Below are 11650 nucleotides of genomic sequence, written 5' to 3' on the forward strand. Positions count from 1 at the left end.
GCGGTTAAGCACAAATATCATCTGCCAGAGTATTAGAAAACTTAGTTTTAAAGTGAACAAGTGGTCTCAGAGCTACGTGTGTGCAACAGAACACGGTCCTAGATGCGACCTATGACACTACACAATGGCATTAACTCTGAAACAACAGACACAATGTGTGTGTATTATGGATACACTTTATAAAAGAGCAATGTCTTCTAAAGTGGAGTATAGCCAGAACACAACAAAAAAAAAAGCTGTAACAAGAGTGAATATTTGTGCGTTTGTTTTATGAAGCTTACATTCTAATGTTTACAAAGGTCAGCACTTATATAAGACTCTCCACTAACAAACAAATCTGGAATACATCAATTGTACAGGTAAATCAGCCAAAAATAAGCAATACCTATGCTCTTCTCGGGTTGAAGAAAGCATGCAATAGGATTCCCCCTTCTGCCACCCCTTGTGCAGGGTTCTCAATCACAGTACCAATAAAAGCACGGTATCATGAAACTGGGGCACAGGTAACAGGCTGGAGTTCATCACAGACCATTCATCAATATCTTGCAAATGTCAAAGCAGCCTTCTTTGAGCATCAAGAAGGCAGAGAAGATACAAGCATGAATAAAAAAATAATTAAGCGATTTAAGACATCAAAAAAAAAAAAAATCAAGAAATAGCACTGTGCATTTACAAATAAAATTAACACTCAATACTGCAGAGCTCATTTAAAAATGGCACCAGTGGACAGTATTTTACAATATGCACATTTATTTCAGGTGGGGAACTAATGCTCCACAGGTGAAAATGATCATACAAATGATAGCGCCACTGTTGGCCCATTATGGTACTTGTTACAATTTAATGGAAACACTCTTAAAAATAAACTGGTATGTACACATCTTCTGGAAACTCAATGGCAGAAACAGAAAACAACTACAGCTCTCCCCCTCCCCTTCTTAGCCAGACAGTATTGCCAGACATTGTGCTCACTTCTAAAGCACATAATCTTACTTTAAATTCAGTGCTATTTTCTTTCAAAAAGATCAGAAGTTGTACTTTTAGATAACAAAAGCATTTATGTTACAAACATTCAAAAATGGAAGCTTATGATTCTGGCAGACAACGTTGCGTATTAAATACAAACCAGCCAGCAATTACTGAACATAAAAAACTTATTCAATCATAAAAAAATACTATAATTCATCACCACAGACTTTTTACATAGTTATAAATAATAAATAGCATAACACAGTAGATTACAAACGGATTTATTTTGCCCCGTTAAAGTCTTTAAAAAGTAAAATATCTATTGTCTTACCTCAGACTGACCAAGGTACTGTATCAAGACTACTCATAGCTGAAATATAACTCCTAAGCCAAGCAATTTGCGGAGTTCATATTAAATCCAAACTTTTAAAGTCTTTCCTCAGAAACAGTGTTTACCGAGCCGCTCGTGGCCCACAAAGGTACCAAAGCTGCCGGCAGCACCTGGTGAGGAGGGAAGCGGCATTGCCGACGGGCTCGGGAAGCGCTCTATGAACAGCCTGTACACAAAGGACTTTTCCCACCCACCCTCTGGTTTACATTCCGTAATTCTTGTAACAATGTCCCCTAAGGCACAAAAATACTGGTGACCTCAATGCCACAGGAGACATCGACGGTGCCATGCATGGTTCTCCTACACAGTAGTTTAAATAACTTATCTGCGCTGTATTTCTTAGATCGAGGCATGGATTCGTTTCCCTTGGTCAAATCTTCCTGAATATTGACCTTATTTCATACAATCTGTAGGATAAAGGACCTGGGGAGAGAACTATTGTAATCATATTTGTAGAGTATTATTTCTTCACTGACAGCAAATGTGCCAACTGCATTGGTTACTTTATTGAGAATTTTTTGTAATGTAATAGAGTGAGATTTCTAGCCCCACTGTGGTCTCCTGTACTAAAAACAACTAGCAGCACTAAGAAAATAACAGATTTTTCTCTCCCTTATGTAAGAGAATTTGAGGCTAACAACTGAAAAAAGCAAGAAGTTTTACTCAAAGGTAGAAGTGCCAGAGAATAAATTAGTATTTTCAAATCCTTCCAAACCAAATTACTTCCCTAGACATATTGACCACGATAATGATAGAAGTATTTTCCTAATACTAATAGGTATATACCTATTCTTGGAATCAAAATCTGTACGCAAGTTCCTGAAAGCAAAAAATTAGTATAATCTGAGCAGACATCTTGTTTAAAAAAATAAATTCGCAAAACCAGACATTAATATGATCTACAATGTCCATTGAATGGATAAATCAAAATCACTGGAAAGTCACCAAGGATTACAGTTACAATATTGTTTTTCCTTTTTATAATCCACGTGTTAATGGTTCAAGCATCAGAGTTCGTTTCTCTGTACAAGTGTACAGCAAAGGAACAGCACAGCCGGACACGCGCTCGGAGCTCCGTAAGTCACTTCGGTGAGAGATCATCCATCAGAATGAAGGAAGAGCAGGAGTTGGAGCACGGCACTGGGGACTCGGTGGTTATGCTGCCTTTAGTCAGCGAGTCCGAGGAAGAGCCAACGCTGCTGCTACTCCCATCGAGAATATCTGAAGACAGGCTGGGGAAAAAGAAAACGGATTTCAGCAACATGGGCACATGGAGTTTGTGCACAAAGCTAATGTACTGTTGCCTTTGTTGAAAAGATGTAGGAGACCTATACTACCACTCAGTCTCTACTTCAAGACTGGCAGCCCTGAAAACTCCTTGTTTTCTGTAGCATGTTATATACATATTCATGCTCCTCATGAGAACGAGGAGCAGAATCTTTTCTTTTTAACATGCAGAATAAATTAAGACTCCAATTTTTACCAGTTACAGAAAGGAGGTGAAAACTGTCGAGAATAAAACCCTACAATGTTATAGTAAAGGAATAATAAGAATCTAGCATGTTCTTCAGTGTTGCACTACTCAGAGCAAGATTTTGAAACCTGTTTTTCCCCTGTAAGTAAGGAGGTCCTGTGTTTGGATTTTGAAGCTTCCAAGATTCCAAATGGCACATAAACTGATGATTTTGCAATTTAGCTGAAAGCAACACCCCAGACCATATTTCTAAGCAGTTTAAAGCCTGTAGGTAAACTGAAATTGTAATAGAGAGTTGATGTTTTAGAATATTTAGTATCTGACTCTAGACACAAAAAAGAACTGTTTTCTATGATCATAATATAGAAAGGAGACAGACTATAACACTAAAAAAAATCATGAGTGTATCAACATGAATTATGTAACTATTCACACACATTTTCTAAGTATTCCAATAGGAACCACAGATACTATACGACCCCTGCCTACAACATACTGAAATGACGAAGCATCTTCGAGGTGAAGTAACTTTGCTTATGAACCAACAGGGATTTGTAACAATTATATTCAGTATAAAAGATGTGACACACAAAATCTAGGCTAGAGTCTGCTCAGGAAGATCTGATCGAAGGAGCAGGAACATTGTCACACCACACTACTGCACGAATAGTTCCCAGTAACACACATATGTAAGCTACACACAAAGTATTTTTTTTTTTTCTGGGAAAAAGAAAATAAATAAAAGCACAAACAAATCAAGAAAGCTTGTGATAAATGCACATTCCCTGTTCCGGCATTTCAGGGCACATGAAATATTTTACCATGAACTGAGATCTGTCAGATGTGTAACATCTGGAGAAAGCATGTTGGTTGTTCCTTGAAAAAGTCTCTTTGGCTGACTTTCAGTTTCCATTTCACCTAAGGAAAATAGTGCAAATAATCAAGCTTCACTTGAGTCTCTGGAACATCCATTTATTACTTGTCTACTGTAAAAGAGAGGTTTGTCCCATAAGAGAGCAAGGTTGCACCTGTAACGTGGTAAGTCCTCTCATTCAGCCAACCAAGCCCATGAAGTTGATGGCAGCTGTTGTCTAACCACCCAGTCCATCCTTAATTTAACTAATGCTTCAGTAGCATCTGAGTGGTTACAACAATCTCAAAGACACAAAACCAGGCACTTCCTACTTAGACTATGATCAGACAAAATAACCTAAAGCAAACTAATTACTGTGACTTAATTTCAAGGAAGCAGTTGAGATAAGGCAACTGACATAAGCCAAAATACATACATTAAAATTCTTAGTTATTACGAAAACAGGATGCCAGCTTGGTTCACAGTTTCACCCTCTTGCATACCACAAATTCTGATGCATATGCACACTTCTACGGAAAAGCTGAATTCAAAAAAACTGGCACGTGTATGCATTTCCACTTACTCATCATGGATCAGACTATCTTTGTACCTGTAATCGTCTACTGACATTAAAAGATTAAACATGATGGGGGAGAGTTCATATAATCTGTTTAGTTTAATCTGCGCTGAGAATAAGGTAGCTCATTAATAGCTTCTGTACAACAGACACATTGGAAACACCATGAATTCAGCTACAGGATATTTTTGGTTTGACAACAACATATGAAACAGAAATCAATTTTCTGGCTTTTTACCTATGCTTCACAGCAGTTGGGGAAGTCAGTTTGAAAAGCTGACAGAGATTAATCATGATAGCAAAACAGTACATATTAAGGTTATGCAAGAGAATTATACTATCACTCATTTTATAAAAGACTGAAACACTGGGTATTAAACAAAAATGAAGAAACCCCAAAACAGCAACTTAAGTAACCCTTCTGCTACTTGAAATTTCACAAATGTGCACCACTACAACACGCTGCACAGTCTACCAGGATTAATTCCCTATAGCAGTGCAACGTTCTTCACTACATTGCTTTCTTCCCTCCACATATCATAGTGTCTATTTGTTACCATGTCCCATCTGCAGAATATGAACCATAAAGGTACTGCTAAAATTCAGAAAGTAACAGGATTGTGTATTTAGGAAAAGAAATTAGGTTCATTTAAATGGATTAGATGTTTTAAAATGAAGTAACATTTTGAAAATTCCTTGATATTTCAAGTAAAAAAGGCAAACTCGTGGAGTGTTTTTTACAAAGTGGAGATTCAAGAGCACGTGGATAGGGTGAGGAAATCCTGCCTTTACCTACACTGTTTTTAATATAGTCTGTGTAAAGTCTATTGTAAAATGTTTAAAGTAAAACATCACAGTATGCATATCTATTCCCTATTGATCATTGAGCTTGATGAACTTTTGTTTAATTTTTAATGCCTCGAAAATTCCTAGGAAATAACATCCAGTAAATTGGCACCTATGAGAAAATCTGTCTCTCTCCCCTGTCAATTCAATATAAATTAGACAACATTCTTTATCCAATAGGAAAAGCAGTCCTAAAAAAAAAAAAAAACCACTAACTTTCTTTAAAGGCTAAATATAATTCTTGTAAAATACAAGGATGTGCTTTTGGTGCAGTTAAGAATGCCTAAGTTAAGGAAAAAAAATGCAGAAAGGATAAGCATAGCTGGAGGCACATCTGCAAATATCCCAGTCTTACAGTTCTGCTATGGAGACGTGTTCTTGGCTATAATTTGAGTATTCTCAACACAGAATACTTCCAGGAAAGAATGCAGTTTTGCTCCGTCAGGAGGAAAGGGCACTGATCTATTCTATTTCTCTCAACAGTCACCTTCTGAACTTCCAGAGTAAAAACAAACACTCAGTACTAAGTTTAGAAGATACTGCATGATAAGCAACATTCCTAAGCTGATCTGAAGGGTGTGCACTCTACAGCAGTACATTTAGGAATGTCAGGGCTTACGAATACTCATAACATTTAATTTGACGTGGAAGAAAGTTTGCCTCTTTCAAGCAGTACCTGGTTTTAGAGTTCTTCACTCGTGTGTTTTAGACTAGCTACTTTACATCATATATTTAAATTACAACTGGCAAATTCCAGTTCACTGCTGATAGAAGTGCATTGTATATGCTCCAGCACGGGGACTGGACTAGGTGATCTTTCAAGGTCCCTTCCAATCCCTAACATTCTGTGATTCTGTATTTACAGAACAACAAAATATATGGAAGAGAGAGAAATGTATCCAGCTGCAAAACTACATCCATGTTAAAACATCTGACAATGTAAATACACCTACCTTTTCTTTTAATGGGGCCAAGAACACTGGGCCTGATACAGTTGATTGGACTTTGACTCCTCCTGCTAGAGAGAGAACACTGATGCTCAGTCAGGCCTGTAAAGGTTCCAAATCAGAACACGACCATACATAGCATCACATCAACACAACCACATCACATGAAACATTCTTTAAAACTATTCCCGCACAACTGGAATGCTTAGGGACTCCAAATACATAACAAAGTGCTGCCTATTAGAGCAGATTATCTGCCACATAAAGTTGTAATAAATTTTCTAGTGTCTCCTCCTTCCTTTAGTGCATCACATCCTCACCTCAATCCATTTATAAACTGTGTGTAATATTTACATAAAATTGACACGCTGACAAAATTAATAAAGTACCCAGGAATTTCCTCACAAATTATCAAGTCCAGCTTGAAGTTGACGAAGGTTCCTACAAGAGCACCCACATAAAGTTACCCTTGGTAAAGGTTGAACTTTCACAGCATTTTTATGCCGCAATACTTCAGCTATTCTAAAACTAAAGTATCTTTAAACATCAGCTTTAACTCTTCTTCATGCTAGCCTTGGAATCTGAGCCAACATGTACCTGTTACTTGCAGATGTCACTTACTTGGAGAATCGCCTTGTTGGACTGGGAATAGGACTTGGAGGCAATCCATTACTGCTCACAAACATTTGCAATGATGGTGAAAAACATTGCTGCAGAAAAAGTCACAGTAATTCGCCATCAGTCTTCAGTGCAAATTCAGTGTGCCCCAATCATCCTTCACAGTGAGTTTATGCCTTCCTTTCCATAGCTGATGGACACATTCGCCCCACACAGATTTGCAGCTTCTGGTCTTTGTCTACACTCTACACATATGATACATTCTGATTTTGGTGCTTCTTCCCCAGCATCTCCCCAACTCAGGCAGCTGAAGATCACATCTAAATCCAATTACTCTAAATGACCTCCACAGCTTCCCTAGAACCAGAACGCTAACCCATCCAAACATGGCACAAATAGCTGCCACTGAAAACATCCAGTGTGACAGAACTGGCACACTGCTTAAACTCTGGAGGCTTTCAGATGGTAAGCACCTGCTTCTTAGAAATCAAGAAAAAGTGGGTTCGGGTTGGGGAGATTTTGTTGTTGGCTGGTGATGCTTTTTATAAAAAGCTATCAGTTACTGAAGTTACACTTATCTTTACAGTTCACCTTGCTCTAAAATTCTAAAATGTTCTCCGAGTTTGGTATTTCATTTATCCCACCTTTCCTATTCCTCTTGTAGGTGAAGGTGCAGGCGAAACTGGAATGAAGTCTATTCTCTTTGGGGAGGAAGATTTCTCAGACTTGTCCAAGTCATTGTCGCTCTGTAAATACAAAGTTTCAAATTTAACAATGGTACAGGACACTACCTTAGAATACAAGGCAAAACTTCCTATCAAAAGTCATTTGGCCAAATGCATAAAATAGCTAAAGCAGATTAACTTTAGTTCTTCTTAAATTATTTTCACAGTTAATTCCTCTCTTTCCCTTAAATTTGCAGTTGAATGTAAAAGTAGAATTGAACAGGAAACATCTATGAAGAGATTACCAGGCTCAAACTTTCCTCCCATGATTGGCTTATCTGCATTGCTGTTTGCACTTCCCTAGAATACAAAAAGTCCCATCAGTAGCTACCAAAAGGAAGGATAACTCTGGCTATTTTATCATCTCATTTCAACATCACTCACCTTTCATGTGCTGTTTCTCTGTTCATTAAATCCACTCCTTCCTCCTGCAGGAGAAAAGTGTCATAAGTTTCCCTATAACATTTAATTCATCACAGGTAACACTCCTGATTCTATAATTTGCTGTAAGAATTGAAATATTAACAGCAGAAACACTCCAGAAAGAAGAGACTGCTAGCAGCCCAGCTCACCATTTCTCTTGAATAACACTTCAAAAATGCAAGTTAGTTTAAACATTACAAAAATAAGCCTTGCAAGGAACTTCCTTCTTGAAATTAAGTCTCAAGACTGTTTCCTCTAGTACATGAAAAACTCAATACGAAAGATACTCCCATTATGTAAGTACTTCAATATTATATAATACTTGTCATTCTGTTACTAAATGTACAGATAAAAACTACACTTACCCTTCTGATCTGGTGAAGTCTGCTACTCGGAATACGAATAGGAGATGATGACAACAACTGAAAAAAAAAGCGACAGCCACAATGATTAAATCACACACGAACAGCTTGTGTACGTCCTATTTACCATCACCTCCATTCTTAGTGAATTAAAAATGAGCTGTACAACTAGATGTGGATGACTCAAATAATGTTGGAAAAAGAAAACTCTGACCTTCAAGAGAAAAGACTTGTTTTACCACTTACAAATTCATTCTATCACTCTGCAAGTAGCACAGATCTCAGCCTTACAAGCAGATATTGCTTACCATCTCCAATACACAAATAGCTACATATGCCATTTAGATAAGCAAGATATTATAAATTAAACTATGAACATTATACAAATCCCTACTGCCAAACTCCTGTACTAACTTACTCGACCAGTTGGCTATTGTAAAGGAGAAATCTCAGTGTTTCACTTCAGTCTTGAACAGCGCTCCCTACTTCACTTTTGTGATTTTTACACATCAAGTTCCTCCAGAACTTTGGCCACTATCACATACAAATGGGCCAAACAGTCCACATTCAGGATGCCCAGGTGTCTACTGAAATCTTTGCTGAGTTCCAAAATTTCAGGATCTTACTTTTAAGAAATTTCGTAACAGAAGATTTTGAACTAAAATTCCATCTTGCCTTTTCTGAACAGAAGACATAGAAGAAACATGTTCCAGGAGTTTAAGTTCTATGGATTTTGAGAAAAGCAATATTTAATCCTCACTACCCTCCTATGAGAAAGAAAATCTTCAGTGGAAAAGGGCATAGAGATGCCTGCCTTGGCAAGGGTGAAAAAAAGAAATGCAACATCTTGGAAAAATTAAATAACTGCATTACTGTACAGTACCAGACTTCTATACTATGGGGCAGAATATCACCCAGCAAATAAATTACTCCTTTTTAAGTGATTTTTTTCTGACATTTAATGTTCAGTCTTTGCAAAAAAAAGTGTCCCTGTCAAAAAAAACAGGTCAACGAAGCCTTGTGACTCCGTCTTCTATTTTTAAAACAAATTAATTCACCCTTTCAAGACTTTCAATTGTGACACCAGTTTTCTCTTCCAAGCCAGGGTCAGGTCCAAATTAACTTTAAGATTGCACTTAACACTGGGAATCACACATAGCTTCAGCTGTTGTCCTCCTTTTGTGGACATACAGCTAATGCAACAGTATTAATTCATTGTAGGTTGCAGTTACAGGTGAAAAAAACTGCACATTCTGCAGCCTGGAAGCTTGCTAGGGTACTTAGTACAAATATAAAACAAGTTCAACTTCATTTCGCCAGCCCAATTATTTCCTGTTAAGTGTAAACAAAACATGCTTAGGATTCCTTACCATACTGTGGCGGCTCATAACTGTTGTACTGTTCCTGCGAGTTCGCAACACATAAGGCTGAAAAACCTGTGAGTTGTCACTGGAGGAGAAAAAAAAGCTTCGTGAACAACTTTTAAGGTGTGTTTTACTGAACACCACACAGTGGTACGATACACGCTTCCATCTCCACTGTCCTGAAAACATCCATTTTGCTTCAACAGAAGCACCGCTTTCACTGAAGGAGCCCGGAGAGCTCTTTCCTCCTGCACCCGGGGGATCCGCACGCTGCCGTTCTGCAGTTACAAGCATTAACTCGCCACCTCGACTCAAACATTCCGAGAAAACGACTGACACGTTCCCGAGGCCTCACCCCGCACCAGCTCCCCAAGGAGGGCCGGGGCCCGCACGGCCGACAGCGGGGCTGCCGCACTCCGACAGCGCAGGAGGCCCAGGCGGTGGCGGCGATTCCGCTCTGTACCGAGTCCCGTCGGATAGGGCGCTCTCGGGGCGGTCCCGCTGCCGCCGGGGCTCCGGGCGCCGCCGCTGGCGCCGCGGGCCGGGCCGGGCCGCGCTCACCTGAGCCCGTGGATGAGGGGGGCGCTGTTCGATCTCCTCAGGCCGCCCCCGTCGCTCGGGGCCGCGGCGCTCCCCGGCGGCAGCTCCAGGTCCAGCTCCATTTTCTCCTGAGCCATCGCGGCGGCGGCTCCGGCTCCTCCCGCTCCGCCGCGACGCCCATTCACTGCCGGCGGCCGCAGCGGCTCCTCATGCCGCCGCTCCCTCCGGCCAGGCGCGGCGCGGCCGCCCCTACAGGCCCCGCGGGCGGCGCCGCAGGCAGAGGCCGGGGGCGCGCCGGGCCCGGCGAGGGGGGCGGCCCCAGCAGCGCTCCATGCCGGGGGCGGCCCGTTCCCCCAGCCGCTCTCGCTGACAGACGAGCTTCCCGCGCGCTCTCCCACTACCCGGGCCGGTGCTGCCGGTGCTGCCGCCGCCGGGGAGCGATCGTCGCGGGCCGCACACCCCCCCGCCGCACAGCGCGCATGCGCAGGGGATGGGGCGGGGCCAAGGCCACCCGCCTTGCACAGCGCATGCGCCCCACTACCGCAACCCATCACTGCGCATGCCCACAGCTTTCCCGAGGCCCGGCTTCAGTCGCGTCCGGGCTCCCAAGAGCCTCCGGAGATGGAGCGCGCGCCGATTGGCTGGTGGGGCAGGGCGTGTGTTTAAAACGGTACAATGGGCGCTAAACACAAATTGCGTCATGTGGAGGCGTGGCCTGCCAGGGGGCGTGGCCTTGCAGAGGACGCCGGTTCGAGTCCGGCGTTACCCGTAACTCTCGGCGTGTTCTCAACTGGGTCAGTCCCGGGCTGGCCTTGTGCCCTGCTCTGGCAGGAGGCAGCGCTGGCGGCGTAAAAGGCTTTGCAACCCCATTCATGATTAGATTCTATCTCTTTAACTTCAATTATGTGGAGATTTCTAGTGTTTTTTCCCAGCCTTGCTTTGCTGCTGAGGAAAACCATTCACAGTCCCGTGCCAGTGCTTACACTATGATATATCGTAGCCAGTAGCGACACCTTCCTGTGTAATAACACAGAATTCCCATCTCGTTCAAAGATCAAGAAGGTAAATACCTAAAACTTTCTTTTGCTTAATTTCTAATGCTTACGATCAGCCTGGTTTACTGGAAAATTCGGATCTGCTTCTGCAAAAGGAAAGTACTGCTGATTCCCTCTCGCTGCCACCACTCACTAAAGGTAATGCCAGAGTTTTAACATGGGACCTGCACCATTTTCATCTCATGCTTTAGCAGGAGCATTTCATATGACAATTGGAAAGTCACCAAAAGACAATTTAAGTGACAGTATCTAACAAAATACATAACCCTGAACAGAAATCTACTCAGACATATGTTGGCTCTAACAGTACAAAAGCCACCTGCAAAATCTGATTACATCACCAGACTATGCAGATTTTACGATTTATTTTCACTGTGGAATTATTATATTATGTCCTTGCCACTATGGACAGCAAAAAGCTTCAAATGCTGTGTACCAGGACACTGTTAAGCAAAAAGTCAACAATATCCAAAATGTGGCTCAGAGGTCAAAAACATCTGCTTTGC

At 41.3% G+C, this 11650-nt stretch overlaps 1 protein-coding gene and 1 non-coding gene across 2 annotated transcripts; both read right to left on the reverse strand.

Annotated features, from left to right (window-relative positions):
• Window positions 1-248: 248 nt before the first annotated feature.
• On the reverse strand, window positions 249-10568 carry PABIR2 (PABIR family member 2). The gene is made up of 10 exons (XM_065846280.2): window positions 10111-10568; window positions 9556-9634; window positions 8189-8245; window positions 7785-7828; window positions 7646-7700; window positions 7320-7421; window positions 6679-6767; window positions 6064-6128; window positions 3656-3752; window positions 249-2592 (listed from the first exon to the last, which is right to left on the reverse strand). Exons 1-10 carry the CDS (start codon window positions 10224-10226, stop codon window positions 2442-2444), a joined length of 855 nt encoding a protein of 284 aa, XP_065702352.1. The 5' UTR covers window positions 10227-10568; the 3' UTR covers window positions 249-2441.
• Window positions 2676-2818, reverse strand: LOC136106592 (small nucleolar RNA U109). The gene has a single exon (XR_010652156.1). It is a non-coding gene; the product is annotated as a small nucleolar RNA U109 (small nucleolar RNA).
• Window positions 10569-11650: the final 1082 nt, after the last annotated feature.

This window comes from Patagioenas fasciata, chromosome 11 (genome assembly GCF_037038585.1).
Source record: "Patagioenas fasciata isolate bPatFas1 chromosome 11, bPatFas1.hap1, whole genome shotgun sequence".
Classification (NCBI taxonomy): domain Eukaryota; kingdom Metazoa; phylum Chordata; class Aves; order Columbiformes; family Columbidae; genus Patagioenas; species Patagioenas fasciata.